The following is a 21,350-nucleotide window of genomic DNA, read 5'->3' on the forward strand; positions in this document are numbered from 1 at the left end:
ACCTACATTTGGTGTATAATTTCCTGCAAGAAATGCTTAATTCTGCAGGAGTTATTATTATGGTTATGTGAGAGGTTATAGACCTACAGTAAGTGTCCAGATTTAAGTTTCCATTTAACCCATCTGAACATTAGTTCACTTGACGTGCCATAGGCCTACTTGAAGTCCCCATCTTGTGACTGTCAAATTCATATAGCACCTCAAAATCATCACAAATAACACTGCTATCATCCTCTTTTACCACCTAATCAAACATTACTTTTCAGGCCCTCCCTTCTCTTTATTTTCAACTCTCCATTTTGCAGATTTTTTGTTATTGAATTAAACTCCGACATTGTCCTTTCTGCCTCCTTGGAAAGATTTTTCTGCCCACTCCCAAAGCATTTGGCAATTGGCATGTCGGCTTTTTGGCGAGCGTACAGTTAGGCCCTAAAGCTTAGGCTTATACACTCATGCCAGATAGCCTAAAATAATTAAATAACAACCTCAATGTAGCCTATATATATAAATTGCACAAGAATTTTACATTTATGGATGTTTGAAGGCAGTGGTTCCCAACCTGTGGTGCTCACCCTCAGTTGGCAGGTTGTAATAGTAGAATGCACAAGGTGCAATTTTGAAATTGGGTAGTGCATCATCAGTTCCTCCTATCACATGAATACACATTATACATGGCAAAATGTATAGAATTGCAAGAAAATTTGGTTTAAAATTGCAACATTTTCTTTCCACCCTATGACAAAATGTGTGGAATTGCAGGAAATAAGCTTTAAACTTGCTAAATTCTCTCAACCAACAAGAGTGGTGTGAACAGTTTGTATCATGAACAGTGCTTGTGCCCATATAAGTAGATGTGGTGTGTGTGCGCACGCATGGGGGGCGCGGGATGTTCCCCAATGCTGGAAGGGGGGCCCTGAGTGAAAAAGTTTGGGAATCGCTGTTTTAAGGTATTGTTTGTTTTCTGTGTTGAAGCCATTTGCCTTCATCTTGGCACTCCCCCATCATTTTTTTTGCCACATTTATTTTATTACAGACACCTTAATGCATACTTTTAAATTATATTGGGAGCTAAACATACAAATAAAAAATGTCCTATACATTTTTGTTAGATGACTAATGTTACTGTCCCCACTACAACAAACAAACAAAATACTTAAATACATATAATTTTGTCCTTGAAATTTTTTTTTGAAATACTGTAGAATTCCATTAATTCCTATGGAGGACTGCTCCTACTGGGAGCTGACATGTGGGTTCAAAGCCTCTCAATGGTCAAAACATAGCATCAGCAATCCAGGATTTATATACATCATTGACCTTAACGATACATCCCAAACTGTAGTTGATGCAGTACAATTCAATTGTGTTCTTCATCCATTTGTTTTCTCCATCCATCAGCTCACTCTGCTACAGTGGAACATGGGAATGAATGGGCCCAAAAGCATCAAGATCAGCAAAATCCGCCCCAAACAAAAGAGCTTTATAAGTGCCACTGTGGTACTGTTGCCCTGTTTATGTGTCTGTCCCAAATGGCACCCTATTCCCTACACAGTGCAATACTTTTGACCAGAAACCATAGGGAATAGGGTGCTCTTTGGGACACAGCCTATAACTGACCTCCATGCTGTAGGCAGCAGTAATCTATGCTCGGGCTGCAGCCACGAGGGGACTGCTAAGCCTTTGACTTTAAACTGTTTGGGGCAGCAGATAAAACTAAATATTTTCTGAGGCTGTTGTTACCAACAACAAAAGTGCCATCAGGTCATTAGAGTTACACAGATGGCAAATTGTGTGACTATTATGGGGTTGTCAGGAAACAGGATGACCTTATAGGCCCCTACAGTGTATTTTCATTGACTTGTCAATCCCTCCCTGCAAATGTTGATATATTTCAATGCCTTTCTGCTCACTTATTTAGGCCTTCACCAACGTTAAGTGCAGGGCTCTACGCAGGGCCGGATTAAGAAATCATAGCCCCCACCCAAGGGATACAAAGTATATGTTAAGGTGTGGGGTAAAGTTTTCTGGCATGGTTTAAGTCCACCTGTAGAATCTATGCCAAGGCGTAATGAAGCTGTTCTGGCAACTATACAGTATATACAGTGCCTTCGGAAAGTATTCAGACCCCTAGACTTTTTCCACATTTTGTTACATTACAGCCTTATTCTAAAATTGATTATATTTAAATATATACATATCACATTTACATAAGTATTCAGACCCTTTACTCAGTACTTTGTTAAAGCACCTTTGGCAGCGATTACAGCATCGAGACTTCTTGGGAATGACACTACAAGCTTGGCACACCTATTTGGGGAGTTTCTCCCATTCTTCTCTGCAGATCCTCTCAAGCTCTGTCAGGTTGGATGGGGAGCATCACTGCACAGCTATTTTCAGGTCTCTCCAGAGATGTTCGATCGTGTTCAAGTCCGGGCTCTGGTTGGGCCACTCAAGGACACTCCTGCGTTGTCTTGGCTGTGTGCTTAGGATCATTGTCCTGTTGGAAGGTGAACCTTCGCCCCAGTCTGAGGTCATAAGCACTCTGGAGCAGGTTTTCATCAAGGATCTCTCTGTACTTTGCTCTGTTAATCTTTTCCTTGATCCTGACTAGTCTCCCAGTCCCTGCCGCTAAAAAACATCCCCAAAGAGCATTATGCTTCACCATAGGAATGGTGCCAGGTTTCCTCCAGATGTGACGCTAGGCATTCAGGCCAAATAATTCAATCTTGGTTTAATCAGACCAGAGAATCTTGTTTCTCATAGTCTGAGAGTCTTTAGGTGCCTTTTAGCAAACTCCAAGCAGGCTGTCATGTGCCTTTTACTGAGGAGTGGCTTCCGTCTGGCCACTCTACCATAAAGGCCTGATTGGTGGAGTGCTGCAGAGATGATTGTCCTTCTGACAGTTTTTAACGTCTCCACAGAGGAACTCTGGAGCTCTGTCAGAGTGATCATCAGGCCTTGGTCACCTCCCTGACCAAGGCCCTTCTCCCCCGATTGCTCAGTTTGGCCGGGCGGCCAGCTCTAGGAAGAGCCTTGGTGGTTCCAAACTTTTTCCATTTAAGAATGATGGAGGGCCACTGTGTTCTTGGGGACTTTCAATGCTGCAGAAATGTTTTGGTACTCTTCCCCAGAACTGTGCCTCGTCACAATCCTGTCTCAGAGATCTACGGACAATTCCTTTGACCTCATGGCTTGATTTTTTCTCTGTCAACTGTGGGACCTAATATAGACAGGTGTGTTCCTTTCCAAATCATGTCCAATTAATTGAATTTACCACAGGTGGACTCCAATCAAGTTGTAGAAACATCTCAAGGATGATTAATGGAAACAGGATGCACCTCATAGTAAAGCGTCTGAATACTTATGTAAAAAAGGTATTTCTGTTTATAATTTTTAATACATTTTCTCAAATAAAAAAATAAACAGTTTTCGCTTAGTCATTATTGGGCATTGTGTGTAGATTGATGAGGATTTTTTTTATTGTTTTAATCCATTTTAGAGTAAGGCTGTAATGTAAAAAAAAAAAAAAAAAAAAAAGTTGAAAAAAATCAAGGGGTCTGAATACTTTCCAAAGGCACTGTATCCTTCATATTATTTTTTATATATTTTTTTATATGTGATTTTTGTATGCCTCTTGGCAGCCCCGGTAAACCCCTGCATTAATCTGGCCCTGGCTCTACGCTGACATTTTTTACAAGAAGCACGTGAGCTCCTAAATTGAAAAATGTAGAAGCACATCAAGAAATGTAGGAACACAATTAAACATATTAGAGGTATTAATGATAAGAATTGCCAGCAATAACAAAATACAGGGTTAAGGAGCAGCAGAAAAAAATGTATTTTTAAGATTGAGATATAACCTACATTGGGCCTATATGAATCCGATCATGAATCTGTGCTCAGTGTATTCTCTATGGCACTCAGAGGCTGCGGTACAGCAAAGTAATCATTACATCTGGGTGAATTATTTAGTTTTTGTTTTACTTGGTGTTAATGGATGAGGCCAGAGTATTTTTCCTGTTGGCTAATAAGAACTCAATAATAACTGAAGTTTGTATGCCATGATGTTCATTGCCTCTGTATTTCCACTGGTTATAATGTCAGCCAATGGCCTTATCAGTTACTTTTTGCTTATCTTTTTGTCACTTGAGTGTGTTTCAGATTAGGACCTGTCTTATGACAGATACACTGAGTCAGGCAGTATTCATTGGATCTTGATGGTCATAACAGGATGCCCAGATTTACGTAAAAGGGTGAAGTCCATTCCAATCTCAAAGTCTTGTTTATTCCCAAGGGCTTTGAAATGAAAAGCTCAGCAACAACACAAATGTGTGTGTAAAGGGCGTCACGCTGCATGCTTAGCGAGTACCACTTCCTCCCGATTCGGCCCATACCTGGCACAAACTCGGGACCTCTGCTTTGCCAGGGCAAGTAACTGCCCTCCTGAAGCATCTTACCAGTCTGTACCACGTGAAAAGCTAGCTATTCACTGGCGCAAGTGGGGACACTTCAGGCTGAGGAGTAAGTTTCACACATTCCCATGTGCTGAACGTGTGGCTGTGACAAAGTCAAGGCATATACAGTGCCTTCAGAAAGTATTGTCTTACACCCCTTGACTTTTTCCACATTTTGTTGTGTTACATCCTGAATTTTAAATATATTAAATTTAGATTGTGTGTCACTGGCCTACACACAATACCCCATAATGTCAAAGTGGAATTATATTTTTCGAGATATTTACAAATTAATAAAAAACGAAAAATCTGAACTGTCTTGAGTCAATATGACCTCTTGTCCACCAGATACATCATACTCATTGCGTTCCAGCGGAAGTCATTCATTGTCAATGGAGCAGTCCGCAACGCTACTTTGGGGGTGCTGCACTAGGCAGCGGTGCGTTCTGTGTAGCGCATGCGTTCAATATTTTCAACTCGTGCGTTGCTTTACCGTGCGGTGGGACAAACGTAAGTACACACAGACTCAAACTATACTGAACAAAAATATAAACGCAACATGTAGTGTTGCTCCCATGTTTCATGAGCTGAAATAAAAGATCCCCAAAAATGTCCATATGCACAAAAAGTATAAGCTATATATTCTTGCTAACATCCAAGAGATGGATCTATGTGAACTGTGGCGATATAAACATCCAACTGAAAGAGAATCCACCTCTTACCCTCAACTCATATTTAGGAATTTACTTTGTTATTGTAAACTTTTCTTTAAAGGTGCTACACGGGTTATTTTTTATTTTTTGCATTGTAATTTCAAAAACATTCCACAATATATCTGCAGTAATAGTGAATTCGTAGTGTTTCACAGTATTACTTATCCACCAGTGTGGATTGGTTGTGATATTCGACCCAAAAAATTCTGTTGTCAAAATGGGATAGCTGTTCTGACTTTGTGGCTGGGTTATGTAGTGGAAATCGCTCAGTCAATTCCTGGTTGCTAAAATTCTACACTGTTCGCTCAAACAAGCAATGAATAGTGCAGGGAATTATTGTACCATCTAAATCGCTGTGATACTTTCGGACCAAAACCAAAAGTAAAAGGCTCAAGCGCGAGTCTCCGCCCATGTTATGGAGAAATGGGATGCGGGGGAGGGCGAAGATTTGTTTTGAATGACTTGCGCTTGAGCCTTTTACTTTCGGTTTTGGTCCAACAGCTTTATTTTTTGCTATTGAAAGATATTACTTCATTTTACACGCAAGATGAGAATTCACCAATGGCATTCAATTAGCAGACAGCGCTCTGACTGATGTGTAGTTACTTTTATCCTATACTTTTCTTGGTGTAGTCAACCTACTTTTCTCCGGTAAAATGCAAGATTAACTTGAAGAAAAACATTAGGAAATGTAGCTGGCTACATTATTTCTATGATAAACAGATGATGGCCATGCAGAGTTTTTGCAAAGAAGACGTTGCTTTTTCATTGTAAGTTCATTATGTGACAGGTGAAATGAAGAACGCAATCTGCTTTATCTTCTAACGTATTGCACAAGTTGACTGCAGGTATTTACTAAAGGAGCTACAAATATTAAAATGTATAGAAACACTTTAAAGAAATAGTTTCAATGATATTGACTGTATTGAAAAACCATCCCGTGGCTATTTCCAAATACCCCAGTATATAAGGTATACCGCCCAAGCCTACTCAATTCCTAGATAGACGTTTTTGGAAATAAATGCATAATGAAAAAAATATATAAACGCAACATGCAACAATTTCAACGATTTTACTGAGTTACAGTTCATAAAGGAAATCACTAAATTGAAATACATTTATTAGGCCCTAATCTATGGATTTCACATGACTGGTAACACATATATGGATTTGTTAGTCACAGATACCTTTTTAAAAAAGGTAGGCGTGGATCAGAAAACCAGTCAGTATCTGGTGTGACCACCATTTGCCTCATGCAGCACAACACGTCCTTCGCATAGAGTTGATCAGACTGTTGATTGTGGCCTGTGGAATCTAGAGCACCCCAAACATGCTCAATGGGTGACATGTCTGGTGAGTATGGAGATTTTCAGCTTCCAGGAATAGTGAGGCGAGGGCGGCGGATGAATGGCACGACAATGGGCCTCAGGATCTCGTCACAATATCTGTGCATTAAAATTTCCGTCGATAAAATGCAATTGTGTTCGTTGTCCGTAGCTTATGCCTGCCCATACCATAACCACACTGCCACAATGGGGCACTCTGTTCACAACTTTGACATCAGAAAACTGCCCGCCCACATAACGCCATACACATGTGGTTGTGAGGCTGGTTGGACACACTGCCAAATTCTCTAAAATGACGTTGGAGGTGGCTTATGGTAGAGAAATGAACATTCAATTCTCTGGCAACGGCTCTGGTGGACATTCCTGCAGTCAGCTTGCTAATTGCATTGCTCCCTCAAAACTTGAGACATCTGTGGCATTGTGTTGTGTGACAAAACTGCACATTTTAGAGTGTCCTTTTATTGTCCCCAGCACAAGGTGCACCTGTGTAATGATAATGCTGTTTAATCAGCTTCTTGATATGCCACACCTGTCAGGTGGAAGGATTATCTTGGCAAAGAAGAAATAAGCGTTTTGTGCCTATGGAACATTTCTGTGATCTTTTATTTCAGCATACATGTTGCGTTTATATTTTTGTTCAGTGTGGATAATTAAGTATGCCTAACTGTTGTCTGGGAAGCTCTTAAAGCATATATGACAGGTTGTATCATGTCTTACTCTTCACATAAGAAAAAGACCCATAAAGAATTAGAAATACTAAAACAGAAAATACATGACTTTGAACACTTTGAAGCTTGAATATAACATAATTAACACCCGCTCTGCAGAGACTTCTGCTCTGAAATCCAAACAACAATATGTTGAGCAAGGTGAAATTGTGGGGGAAATGATTGCTTGGCAAAATTAAGAAAGAAGAGGAACGGTACCATCCACAGCATTAAAACTGCAGATGGTAGCCTAACAATGGAGCCTTCTAAAATGAACTCTTTATAACATTTTATCACAAACTGTATCAACCTGAAAAAGAGTTAATATAAAGATAGACAATTTCCTTAATAAGGCCAATGTACCAATTATAAGTGTACTAGAGAACATTTATATGGATAGAAATTTGCGCTGTCCCCGACCCCAAAAAATCTTTGTAGACCGAAAGTCGTCTGTTCTTTCGACCAATCGATTGCGCCGAATTTTTAAACGTGCATTTTTCCATATGCCACAGCTGAGCTTTCACAGGTGTGCCCCATCAGTACTACTGACCCTTCCAGCTCCGCCCACCAATCTCCTGCAGGAAGTAAACCCAGTAGACAGAGCAGGGAGGGGCCGTCACAACACACCATATGTGTTTTAATAAAACCTATATGCATTGAGCTTGTCTGATGCTTTAAGCTTACGGTTTGATGCCTCAAGAGGGCGCCAGAGATAACCAGAAGACCCAACTATTCTCATCCCACTCCTGCTAGCTTTCGCAGATTCTGCCATTAGCCTACTCTCCTGAAGTTGCCGGTAATAGGCTACACGAGGAGTCGGCAACCTTTCTTATGTGGAATGCCAATTTATCTTGCCATTTCTACCAATCTGCATGCCAGTTATGGTTTTCATATGCACATTTTTGTGAAACAGTTTCATTTAATTTATATTAACATCATCTCAAAATCATTGTCATGTGGTTAATCAAAATTATGATTAGTTATGAAAATGATACGAACCTAAAAAGTCACTTCTTTTTCCATTGCCAACTATGTAAAAATATCCTACATAAGCCAACAAATAAAAACATTGCAGCCTGCAAGTAGAAAATATCCTGATAAAAATAAATATCCTATAAATCACATTGGCTACACATGGCCTGTCTGCATACGAATTTGAAACATTGTATTAACTATTAACTTGGGTCCTGCTCAAGAAGTTTTCTGCTCCAATCAGCTCGGGACAGACACAACTGTAGGCTATTTGCGCAAGGGATAAGAAGCAGTGCTTGACTTGGGCAGGAGCTCACCAGAGCTGAGTACCGACACCTCAAATGTTCTACTGCTTGAGCTCCTGTTCCTCTTATACAATATTAGTTCAAAAGTATTGTGGAGCTTCTGCACCTAAATATAAACAGTACAATCACCCAAAATTAGTACCGGAACTGTTAAGGTTGTCGTAGTCGTTCTCCTCCTCAGACGAGGAGGAGCATGGATCGGACCAAGATGCGGAGGGGTAGGTATTCATGTTTTAATGGTCAAACAACAAACACTACAAATTACGAAACTCTACAAACGTGACTAACCTGAAAACAGTCCTGTGTGGCCCAAACACTGACACAGGAAACAAACACCCACCAAACACCAGTGAAACCCTGGCTGCCTTAGTATGACTCTCAATCAGGGACAACGATACACACCTGTCTCTGATTGAGAATCATACCAGGCCGAACACAAAAATCCCAACATAGAAAAACAAACCTAGACCAACCCACCCAACTCACGCCCTGACCAACTAAAACAAATACATAACAAAGGAAAACAGGTCAGGAACGTGACAGGAACCTATTTCAGTCAAAGTCAAGCACTGATAAGAAGCCTATTTTATGATGTTTCCACTGGATCAGAGCATGAAACTTTCCCTTTCAGGCTGAGTGGTTATCGAAAGGGAGAGAACTGGAAAGATTTTTCAATTACATTGAGGATCTATTGGAATTCTCAACGGATGTAAAAACAGACTTTGTTTGCTTGCTGTTTGAGATGAAGAAAACATTTCTTTGAGAAGCTCCACATGTAATTAGTGGGCTCCCGAGTGGCGCAGCAGTCTAAGGCACTGCATCTCAGTGCTAGAGGCGTCACTACAGATCCTGGTTAGATTTCAGGCTGTATCACAACCAGTCGTGATTGGGAGTTCCATAGGGCGGCGCACAATTGGCCCAGCGTCGTCCGGGTTGGGGTTTGGCCAGGGTAGGCCGTCATTGTAAATACGAATTTGTTGTTAACTGACTTGCCTAGTTAAATAAAAAATAAAAAAATAGTGGTGGTGCGTTAAGCCAATCAGAAATACTATCAGATCCCCAAATGGGCACATTTATATGCCTACATTTGTGCGCAGGACAGGTAGACTATAGGCCTACTTCTATGCGCGTGCGTCCTTACTCAACATTGACAGGAGCGTTCCAAACAAAAGACAATGACTAAATTGTCAGAACTCATAAATATAATTAAGTAAACCAGAACTTGTTTCTCACAAGTGTAGCATAGGTTGTGCACTCTACAAACAATGTGTCCACTCCGACAATGAGAACAGGAAGACTGGAATAATAATATTGAATGCATTAAAGGAAATGACCGAAACCAAAGTAACAAATATTTGCAAAAATACATAAGATCTTGCTACCATGGAAAGATAAATACCTTTCTATTTGTGGAAAAAAATCATCCTGATTAACTGTTCAGTCATATCCCAGTTTACCTACTTGCTTATGGTCTTGCCTACACCTAGCAAACAGTTTTTGTCATATTATATGAGAAAAAAATATTCAATTTTATTTGGAACAGCAAGCCAGACAAAATTAAACGGGCCTATTTATTTAATGAATATGAATTCGGAGGGCAGAAATAATTAAATATTAAAGCATTAGACCTCTCACTAAAGGCTTCAGTCATAAATAAAATTATGCTTAAATCCAAATGGGTTCTCTAGAAAATTAGTAAGAATGTCTCACCCTATGTTCAAAAAAGGCCTTGTCCCTTTATTCAGATTACAACCTCTCACTTTCAGTTATTTGAAAAGGAAATAATATTTTTAAACAAGCCATAGAAAGTTGGTTGGTCTATTTAATCCACCAGAAAAGAAAGAACAAATAATACAACAAATATTTGTGGTTAAACTCAAATATACTAATTGATAAAAAAAACATAAATTTAAAAAATGAATGTAATAATCTTTGTAAATTATATCATAAATATGACTGGTGGAGTTATGTCATACATGCAGCTAACAAAAAATATGGAAAGGTCTGCTCTACCCAAAATTACAACCAACTACAAGCGTGGCACCCAAGAAGACTCGATGCTGTAATCGCTGCCAAAGGTGCTTCAACAAAGTACTGAGTAAAGGGTCTGAATACTTATGTAAATGTTATATTTAAGTTTTACATTTGGTTTTGTGTGTGTGTTATCCACAGGTAGACACCATGAACTACGTGGGCCAGCTGGCAGGCCAGGTGTTGGTGACAGTGAAGGAGCTGTATAAGGGCATTAACCAGGCCACACTGTCAGGCTGCATCGACGTGGTGGTGGTCAGACAGCCTGACGGGACCTTCCACTGCTCCCCCTTCCATGTACGCTTCGGGAAACTGGGAGTGCTGCGCTCCAAGGAGAAAGTGGTGAGTTCGGGGGATATTTGGGAAAGAGAGGTCAGGTTTTTTTCTGCATAGAAAAATAGTTTTTACGTGCCGCCTATGTCCTAACAGTAAAAATAATAATAATAATAATATTTAGAAAATTATTTTCAGGATGTAAAAACGTTTTCAGTGTAAACGTATATGACTAAAACCAGATATAAATTACATAGAAAAGATAAAGGACATATATATTTTTTAATAAGATCATCTTTGAGAACCAACAATTTTGTTACTGCGGCCAACAGGTGGGCCTCTAATATTTCCAGACCAAAACGCTTGCGGTGATAGGTAGGTAGGGATGCAAAATTCCAATCATTTAGCAAAACATTTAAGGTTCCTGGAATTAGGAGGGAATAAGCAGGAAATACAGAATCCTCCAACCAGGATTTCTGAAAAACATGGGAATTTTGGGAAAGTTAACGGAATTTTGTAACCCCAGTGAAAAAATTCCCAGAGCTAAACCCACCCATTTTACATTTTTAGCAGAAGCTCTTATCCAGAGCAACTAGGGTCAAGTACCTTTGTCTAGGTATGTAATGGCAGTTTAGTATGACAGGGTTCCATTTGTTTTTTCGCTCTATCACATCCATTACTGACGTGTAATTAGGGCCCTTTCATGTTGCCTGACACAGATCCAGGTATTAAGAAGTCCTTCTGAGAGAGCAATTGAGAGTGAATGGGGGGAGGACGACCAGCCCAGCTCATCATCCCCGAGACACTGGGGTTGCATCTCAAATGGCACCCGATTCCCTATTTAGTGCACTGCTTTTGACCAGGGATCTGGTCAAAAGTAGTGAACTAAATAGGTAATAGGGTGTCATTTGGGACACAGACAGGAGGAGTACCACCCCTACTGTGCCCCTACTGCTACCGCTCGCCTCAGTCACTATGGCAACACAGTTTTAGATATTCCTCTGCATAGCGGAGGAGAGATGGCCTTGATACAGTACAGAGAGGAATGTGACGTAACAGTGTGGGAGGATTGACCCAGCATCAGGCAATGGTGATGATGCTATCTTTTATAAGATCCTTTGAAAACTCATATAGCTACTTCACTGGTTGTATTATTGATGGACATACGTGTTTTTTATCCTTTACATAAAACATTTAACATTTCATTCCTTTACTGAAACAGACCATTATCGCTCAGTCTGTGTCCCAAGTGGCATCCTATTTCCTACATAGTGCATTTCTTTTGACCAGAGACCTATGGCGGCATCTACACAGGCAGCCCAATTATGATGTTTTTTCCACTAATTGTCTTTTGACCAATCACATCAGTTCTTTTCACATCAGATGTTTAATAATCTGAATTGTGCTGCCTGTGTAAACGCAGCCTAAGACTGCAAGCAGGTAATCATCTGGCCCAGTTTGCTTTCATTAACCATATCATGGTGTTAGTCTACATACAGCACATTGTTGTTTTGTGCATGCAAGCACACAATAATAAGTATGTTGAATATTTACAGTGGTCTTGCTGACGCAAACACACTAATACAGTACCAGTCAAAAGTTTGGACACACCTACTCATTCAAGGGTTTTTCTTATTTTTACTATTTTCCACATTGTAGAATAATAGTGAAGACATCAAAACTATGAAATAACACATATGGAATCATGTAGTAACCAAAAGAGTGTTAAACAAATCAAAATATATTTTAGATTTTAGATTCTTTAAAGTAGCCACCCTTTCCCTTGATGACAGCTTTGCACAGTCTTGGCATTCTCTCAACCAGCTTCATGAGGAATGCTTTTTCAACAGTCTTGAAGGAGTTCCCACATATGCTGAGCACTTGTTGGCTGCTTTTCCTTCGCTCTGCAGTCCAACTCATCCCAAACCATCTCAATTGGGTTGAGGTCGGGTGATTGTGGAAGCCCGGTCATCTGATGCGGCACTCCATCACTCTCCTTCTTGGTCAAATAGCCCTTACATAGCCTGGAGGTGTGTTTTGGGTCATTGTCCTGTTGAAAAACAAATGATAGTCCCACTAAATGCAAACCAGATGGGATGGCGTATCGCTGCAGAATGCTGTGGTTGGTTAAGTGTTAAGGCTGGTTAAGTGTGCCTTGAATTCTAAATAAATCACTGACAGTGTCACCAGCAAATCACCCCCACACCATCACACCTCCTTCAAGGTAGGAACCACACATGCGGAGATCATCCGTTCACATACTCCGCGTCTCCAAAGACACGGCAGTTGGAACTAAAAATCTAAAATTTGGACTCATCAGACCAAAGGACATATTTCTATTGGTCTAATGTCCATTGCTCGTGTTTCTTGGCCCAAGCAATTCTCTTCTTATTGTTGTGTCCTTTAGTAATGGTTTCTTTGCAGCAATTCGACCATGAAGGCCTGATTCACTCAGTCTCCTCTGAACAGTTAATGTTGAGATGTGTCTGGTACTTGAACTCTGTGAAGCATTTATTTGGGCTGCAATCTGAGGTACAGTTATGAGAGCGGTCCTCATGAGCGCCAGTTTCATCATAGCGCTTGATGGTTTTTGCGACTGCACTTGAAGAAACTTTAGAAGTTCTTCAAATTTTCCGCATTGACTGACCTTCATGTCTTAAAGTAATGATGGACTGTCATTTCTCTTTGCTTATTTGAGATAAAACCAAATAGGGCTATCTTCTGTATACCATCCCTACCTTGTCACAACACAACTGATTGGCGCATTAAGAAGGAAAGAAATTCCACAAATTAGCTTTTAGCAAGGCACACCTGTTAATTGAAATGCATTCCAGGTGACTACCTCATGAAGCTGGTTAAGAGAATGACAAGTGTGTGAAAATCTGTCATCAAGAAAAGGGTGGCTACTTTGAAGAATCTCAAATATAAAATATATTTTTACTACATGATTCCATATGTGTTATTTCATATTTTTGAAGTCTTCACTATTATTCTACAATGTAGAAAATAGTTTTAAAAAATTAAGAAAAACCCTTGAATGAGTAGGTGTGTCAAAACTTTTGACTGGTACTGAACATTGTGAGCGAACTGTTTATACACTGAACAAAAAATATAAACGCAACATGTAAAGTGTTGGTCCCATGTTTCATGAGCTGAAAGAAAACATCCCAGAAATGTTCCGTATGCACAAAAAGTATATTTAACTTAATATTGTTTTTTGGTTTACATCCCTGTTAGTGAGCATTTCTCCTTTGCCAAGATAATCCATCCACCTGACAGGTGTGGCATATCAAGAAGCTGATTAAACATCATGATTATTACACAGGTGCACCTTGTGCTGAGACAATAAAAGGCCACTCTAAAATGTGCAGTTTTGTCACACAACACAATGCCACAAATGTCTTAAGTTTTGAGGGAGTGTGCAATTGGCATGCTGACTGCAGGATTGTCCACCGGAGCTGTTGCTAGAGAATTGAATATTCATTTCTCTACCACAAGCAGCCTCCAACATCGTTTTAGAGAATTTGGCAGTACGTCCAACTGGCCTCACAACCGCAGACCACGTGTTTGGCGTCGTGTGGGCGAGCGGTTTTCTGATGTCAACATTGTGAACAGAGTGCCCCATGGTGGCGGTGGGGGTTATGGTATGGGCAGCCATAAGCTACAGACAGCAAACACAATTGTATTTTATCAATGGGAATTTCAATGCCCAGAAATACTGTGATGAGATCCTGAGGCCCATTGTCATGCCATTCATCCGCCGCCATCACCTCATGTTTCAAATCAAATCAAATGTTATTTGTCACATGTGCCGAATACAATACCGTGAAATGCTTACTTACCAGCCCTTAACCAACAATGCAGTTCAAGAAATAGAGTTAATAAAACATTTACTAAATAAACTCAAGTCAAAAAAATCGAATCAATCAAAAAGTAACACAATAAATGTACATAACAATAGGAGGCTATATACAGAGGGTACCGGTACCGAGTCAATGTGCGGGGGTACAGGTTAGTCAAGGTCATTTGTAAAGTGACTATGCATAGATAATAAACAGCGAGTAGCAGCAGTGTAATTCAGCATGGTAATGCAAGGCGCCATGTCGCAAGGATCTCTGCACAATTCCTGGAAGCTGAAAATGTACCAGTTCTTCCACGGCCTGCATACTCACCAGACATGTCACCCATTGAGCAAGTTTGGGATGCTTTGGATCGACGTGTACGACAGTGTGTTCCAGTTTCACAGCATTGAAGAGGAGTGGGACAACATTCCACAGACCACAATCAACAGCCTGATCAGACGTGTCACGCTGCATGAGGCAAATGGTGGTCACACCAGATGAATTTGTTTCAATTTACTGATTTCCTTATATGAACTCTAACTCAGTAAAATCTTTGAAATTGTTGCATGTTGCATTTTAATATTTTTGTTCAATATAAATGCCTTGGTTATTATAAAGGTTGTATGTATCAAGCTTCTTGGAGTAGGAGTGCCCCCCTGTCCATGGGCAATACTGATCCTAAATCAGCACTCGTAGTCTGAGACGCTTCATACATATGGCCCCAGAGTTCTTCCATAAATGGATGCCTGACCTGTCCTTTCCCTCTGCAGATTGACATTGAGATCAATGGAGAACCAGTGGAGTTGCACATGAAGCTGGGGGACAACGGAGAGGCCTTCTTTGTTCAGGAAACCGAGCAGCATAATGTGAGTTTTTTTATCGGTTTCATGACAACCACTGTTGACACAGCTTATTACTGACTGTGTTTGTGTCCCAAATGGCTCCCTATTGCCTAAAACGTGCACTTCTTTTGAGCAAAAGTAGTGCACCACGTAGGGGATAGGGTGCCATTGGGGACGTAGTCTATAACGTGATCTTGTTGTGACTCGTCGTGTCTTTGTCACCCCGACCCAGGAGATAATCCCTGCCCACCTTGTGACGTCGCCAATCCCCACAGAGGAGGCTCTGGGGAGGGGCAGAGAGTCCAGAGCTGGGGAGTCGGGCCTGGAGGGTGGGCTGCAGCCGCCCCAGGGGGACTCACAAAACCCAGCCTCCTCCTCCACCCCCCTCCTTCCCTCCAGCACCACAGCAGGGAAGAAGAAGAAGAGACGTAGGAAGAAGCACAAAGCAGACCCCCGGAAGGAGGAGCAACAGGCCTCCACTGCTGGTGGTGAGGAGGTCTGTGAACTGAGCTCAGACGAGGAGCACGGTACACAAAACAACGGCAGGTAAATGAACAGAGGAGTAGGGTGAAGTTGCCCCTAGATGCTGACCCCCCCCCCCCCCCCCAGCTAATGGGACAGACAGAGTGGGCTGACGGGAGCTCAATGACTCCATGGGTACACTCAGGTTGGGTCTGGGTGGGTCTGCTCAGCACAGTGTGTGTAGAGGATAGGGAGTGTTAACACTGTGGTCAATGGGGGATATTCTTCATTCCCTCAGGGCTCCCTTGTTCTCTACAGTGAAGGACACAGTGGAACACAGGCAGCACCCCACCCTCCACTCCTTGGACAGCTACCCCTTCTCTGATGGAGACTGGTCCCCCAGCGACAGCCACAGGTATGACCCCCTCACTCAGTCGCTCAGTCAATAACTTCCTATTCAAATATTTACACAAATCATGCAAACAGTCAGGGTCATTAGGAAGATTTTTATTTCCTTAGGATTTAACAAAAAAGAAAACGTAGTTAATCTAGCACACCTGATTCTAATAATTAGCTGGTTAATAAGCTGAATCAGGTTAGTTACAACTAGGGTTCGATTGAACACTTACAGGAGGGTAGTTCTCCAGGAACACGGTTGGAGAGCACTGATCTAAGGTGTGTTATAGAGCAGTACACTGGACAGCCGTCAATGAGCCTTTTATTTTGAAGGTAATGTCCCTGACGTCGGCTCAAGCTTCAGTTATCTTAAAAGGCGCATAGTCAGATGTCCAGTGTATTGCTCTATAACACGCCTTGGATTGAATCTCAGCTTAGGTAGATAAGAATTAAAATGGTAGCAGAACATTGATAGAATAGTCCTGTGGAGCTGTGAATACATGTTGTGTAAGTGTTGTGCTGTTTTCTCGATTGTAACAGATCCCTGTCAGAGCCCATGTCTCCAAAGAGCGACTCGGAGCTGATGGTGAAGTTATCAGAAAGCATGCTCAGAGCAGAGTCACACATGCAGTGGTCCTGGGGAGAGTTCCCAGAATCCACCAGGGTAAGGCCTAGATCTTGTGTTTCAAATGGCACTACATTCCCTATATAGAGATGGAAACATGCCAAACTGATTTCATATTGACTCTTGTCCAGGTCAGTAAGAAAGAGCCCTTGGAGCTGCCTAAGACGATGACTATCACCCCGTCAGAGAGCACACACTTCAGGGTCATTCTCAGCTCTGAGGCCATGGAGGTGGAGGCTGGGGGCCTGCACACCTCTCTGGACCTGGTGTGTGGACCTGCCATCGTCAAACCAGAGCCCCGGACCCCCAAACAAAATACCCTCAGCTCAAAACACCACTCACCCGACTCTCTATCGGAACCCCATCATCCCCCCAAACCTATTCATGACCATTGCCCACCCCAACCTGAACCGTGTCCTCTCAAACCAGAACCAGGTGCTCTAACGTCGGAGCCCAGTCCAGACCTCTGTATCCCGTCCAAGCCTGAACGGAGGGGCCCTTGGACTTCCACTCCTCCCAGTGTGCTTGATTCCAGCCAGAGGGACAGTGGCTCTACTGCCGGTGGGGCCAGTTGCATGGCCGGGGACCTGGGGTCCATCGGCTCCAAGACTGACTCCCCCTCCAAGAGGAGAGGTACTAATTGTGCTTTAAATAGCAACCGAAAGTATTTAAAAAACCAAATCGAAAGTATGCATAGACGGTTTATATAAATAGCTTATTGATCAAGTATAACACATGATCTAGGCCATTTATAAGGATTTTGTCTTACTTGCTTACGGCAGCACAATGTGCCGGATGATGGCATTCCATAGCCCTCAGTTGTTAATGACAGCTAGTATGAACAAATGCTTTATGTTACTTTTATGTCCTCTATTTGATGTTTTATGTCCCCTATATGATGTTTTATGTCCCTTATTTTAAGTACCTCATAGCTCTATCACTACAGAATGGTCTGATGGCAACAGAGAGGAAATGGCTTAGTCATGAGTAAGGCCTCAGACACACCAATAGCGTGTGCTGGCCGGGTCATTCCTACCAGACCTCATAACATTTGGGGGGGGGAGTATATCAGAAAAAATATAATATATCAGAAAAAAGACATGTTTGGCTTTCAGAAAATATTTTGGGGCAACATATTTTAGGTGCATTTTCCAACCTGTCAGGTACATAATACATAATGCATAATCCTAACAGGGTAGAACATAAACCTAAATTAGCCATAGCTCTGTGAGTGAGCAAGATTGAGCTACCATAATGGTGAGCAGGATTTCAACATCTCTATCAAACATATTTTTTAATTTTTTTAATTTGGTTAATTTTCTCTATAATTTTGCCTGACAGGGTGAAAATCTACGAGTGGGACATATAGACTAACAACATGAAACATGGACAAATAGATAAAACTGAGTGTTTGTATTTATTTAGCCTTGCAACATTGTTTTCCCACCAAAGAAATTATGACTCTTCCTGAATGTGGTGTCATTGTAGGAAGGGGTTGTTTTCTTAAAGAAGAATTACAATAACTAACAGGGTGGAAAGTGATATCAGGGACAAACAGAAAATCGAACAGAAAATAATAAATACAAACATCCTGAAAAGAAAACATTGATGAGAGAGAATTTAACTAGGTCTATAAAACAGTGATGAAAGATTAAGTATTTTATAATTTATAATTTTATGGCTTATATTTCTTGTGGAAGTTGATGAATAATAACCCGGGAACATGGCAAAAACTCCTACATTCGCTGAAAAAAAGTGCTAAAAATGGATAAAATTCCCTTTCAAGATCCATATTTTGTTATTTTTAAGGTAAAGCCTTTTGGAATCCACATTTTACACCAAATAAGAAATGATATTTCCTGGGTACAGAAAAGACACATCACAGTAGGAATGACCCGGCCGAGAGTACTTAGAACCTCTGAACAGAGTGCCTGCCTAAATTTGCATGTGCACCAATTTTACATGTAATATTGTGTGATAATGTCGTCAGTCAAAGGTCTACAGCTGGTGGTCCCTAAAACACAGCACGCTGAACGATCAGCAGACAAAAATTTGATCCACATTCGGTGCTATGTGCGCGAGCCTTAAGGGTTCAGACAGTGTTATTGACTACACCCGGACAGTGTTTGGTAGAGCAGTGTGTCAGAGATCGCTAACATGAAAGATGTGCTTTGCTCTGTGAGGTCTGGGAAGTTCTCACTTGCCACTCTCTCAGTCTGTGTCTCAAATGGCAGCCTATTTTCTATAGTGCACTATTTTTGTCTAGAGAGCTGGTCAAAAGTAGTGCACTAGGGTACCATTTAGGATGCACACTCGGGCTGAATTGGGCTGTGAGTGGTTTAAGTGAATTCTGATTATTCTTCTGTGTGTGACGAAGGTGTGAGGAAGAGGAGTCAGCACCAGGGGCCTGAGGATATCTACCTGGACGACCTGAATGCTATGGAGCCTGACGTCGTTGCGCGCTACTTAGCTCCCAAGAGGTACCTCATCATGCCTTTCATCCCATGTATTGAAGCCCTATTCCCTTTATAGGCACAGTATTCCCTTTATAACGCACTACTTTTGACCAGGGCCCATAGAGTTGTGTTGCAGTGACTGACCAGTCTGTGGTTGTGTGTGTGTTGCAGTGAGTCCGAGACCATCCCTAAGCACTGGGTGGAGGTTGGCCGGTGCGATGGGTCCCAGTCTCCCCAGTCTGTGGGCAGTGCAGCGGCCGACAGCGGGACAGAGTGTCTGTCTGACTCGGCTGGGGATCTACCAGACATCACCCTGTCTCTCTGTGGAGGGGTCGGAGAGAACTCTGAAATATCCAAAGGTAAGGTGTCCTACTGTATGTAAGTGTTATGTTATAGTGACTAGGGATGTGTCCTAAATTGCACCCTATTTCCTATATAGTGCACTACTTTTGGCCAGGCACTGTAGGGAATAGGGTGCCATTTGGGATAACCTAGGGCTTCACTTTGATAAGTATGCAAATAACTAACTAGTACACTGTTACTCACAATGCCACAAATAATAATGTGTTATATTATATTATATGACAATAGATATGCTATAATGATGAGCAGATTAGGATACCTTGAAGATGCAAATGCTATGATACTTTTATTGCAGAGAAATTCATGGAGCACATCATCACATATCATGAATTTGCTGAAAATCCAGCAATCATCGACAATCCCAATTTGGTTGTTAGAATTTCAAACCGGTGAGTCGTTCAGCCGTCCTACTCATACTAATTCATATTACTGCATCATACTAATTCTTAGACTGACATTTTGAACAGAAGATCACAATTTGTAGATTTCCTTGAACTAATCACAATTGTATTATTATACAGTTCCTTCAGAAAGTATTCACACCCCTTGACTTTTCCAAATTTACAGCCTGAATTTAAAATTGATTAAATTGAGATTTTGCGTCACTCGCTTAAACACAATACCCCATAATGTCAAAGTGGAATTATGTTTTTGCAAATGAATAAAAAAATGAAATGTCTAGCATATCAACCACTTTGTTATGGCAAGCCTAAATAAATTCAGGAGTAAAAATGTGCTCAACAAGTCACATAATCAAATCAAATGTATTTATATAGCCCTTCTTACATCAGCTGATATATCAAAGTGCTGTACAGAAACCTAGCCTAAAACCCCAAACAGCAAGCAATGCAGGTGTAGAAGCATGGTGGCTAGGAAAAACTCCCTAGAAAGGCCAAAACCTAGGAAGAAACCTAGAGAGGAACCAGGCTATGATGTTCAAATGTTCATAAATGACCAGCATGGTCAAATAATAGTAATCACAGTGAACAGGTCAGGGTTCCATAGCCACAGGCAGAACAGTTGAAACTGGAGCAGCAGCACGGCCAGGTGGACTGGGGACAACAAGGAGTCATCATGCCAGGTAGTCCTGAGGCATGGTTCTAGGGCTCAGGTCCTCCGAGAATAAGTTGCATGGACTCACTCTGTGTGCAATAACACACATAAAATGATCTGTAAGGTCCCACAGTCAAGCAGTGAATTTCAAACACAGATTCAACCACAAAGACCAGGGAGGTTTTCCAATGCCTCACAAAGAAGGCCAACTATTGGTAGATGGGTAAAAATATAGAAAAGCTCACATTGAATATCCCTTTGAGCATGGTGAAGTTATTAATTACACTTTGGATATTTTATTAATACATACAAATGATTGTCATTTAGCAGACACTCTTATCCAGAACAACTCACAGTAGTGAGTGCATATATTGTCATACTTCTTTTTACTGGCCCCCTGTGGGAATTGAACCCACAACCCTGGCGTTGTAAGCACCATGCTCTACCAACTGCAACCAGTCCAACCGCAACCAGTCCAACCGCAACCAGTCACTACAAACATACAGCCGT

General features: G+C 41.3%; 1 protein-coding gene across 1 annotated transcript in view; it reads left to right on the plus strand.

The window, feature by feature from the left end:
* Positions 1–21,350, plus strand: part of LOC120051151 (phosphatidate phosphatase LPIN2-like) — a 46,593-nt gene that overhangs the window by 16,126 nt on the left and 9,117 nt on the right. The window contains exons 2-10 of the mRNA XM_038997855.1: positions 10,670–10,870; positions 15,414–15,509; positions 15,718–16,031; positions 16,246–16,362; positions 16,884–17,007; positions 17,100–17,601; positions 19,346–19,448; positions 19,596–19,783; positions 20,083–20,176. Of these exons, the coding sequence (XP_038853783.1) occupies positions 10,679–10,870; positions 15,414–15,509; positions 15,718–16,031; positions 16,246–16,362; positions 16,884–17,007; positions 17,100–17,601; positions 19,346–19,448; positions 19,596–19,783; positions 20,083–20,176 (1,730 nt within the window). The 5' untranslated portion in view covers positions 10,670–10,678. The remainder of the gene's footprint in view (positions 1–10,669; positions 10,871–15,413; positions 15,510–15,717; positions 16,032–16,245; positions 16,363–16,883; positions 17,008–17,099; positions 17,602–19,345; positions 19,449–19,595; positions 19,784–20,082; positions 20,177–21,350) is intronic.

Source organism: Salvelinus namaycush, chromosome 7, assembly GCF_016432855.1.
Source record: "Salvelinus namaycush isolate Seneca chromosome 7, SaNama_1.0, whole genome shotgun sequence".
NCBI classification, from domain to species: Eukaryota; Metazoa; Chordata; class Actinopteri; order Salmoniformes; family Salmonidae; genus Salvelinus; species Salvelinus namaycush.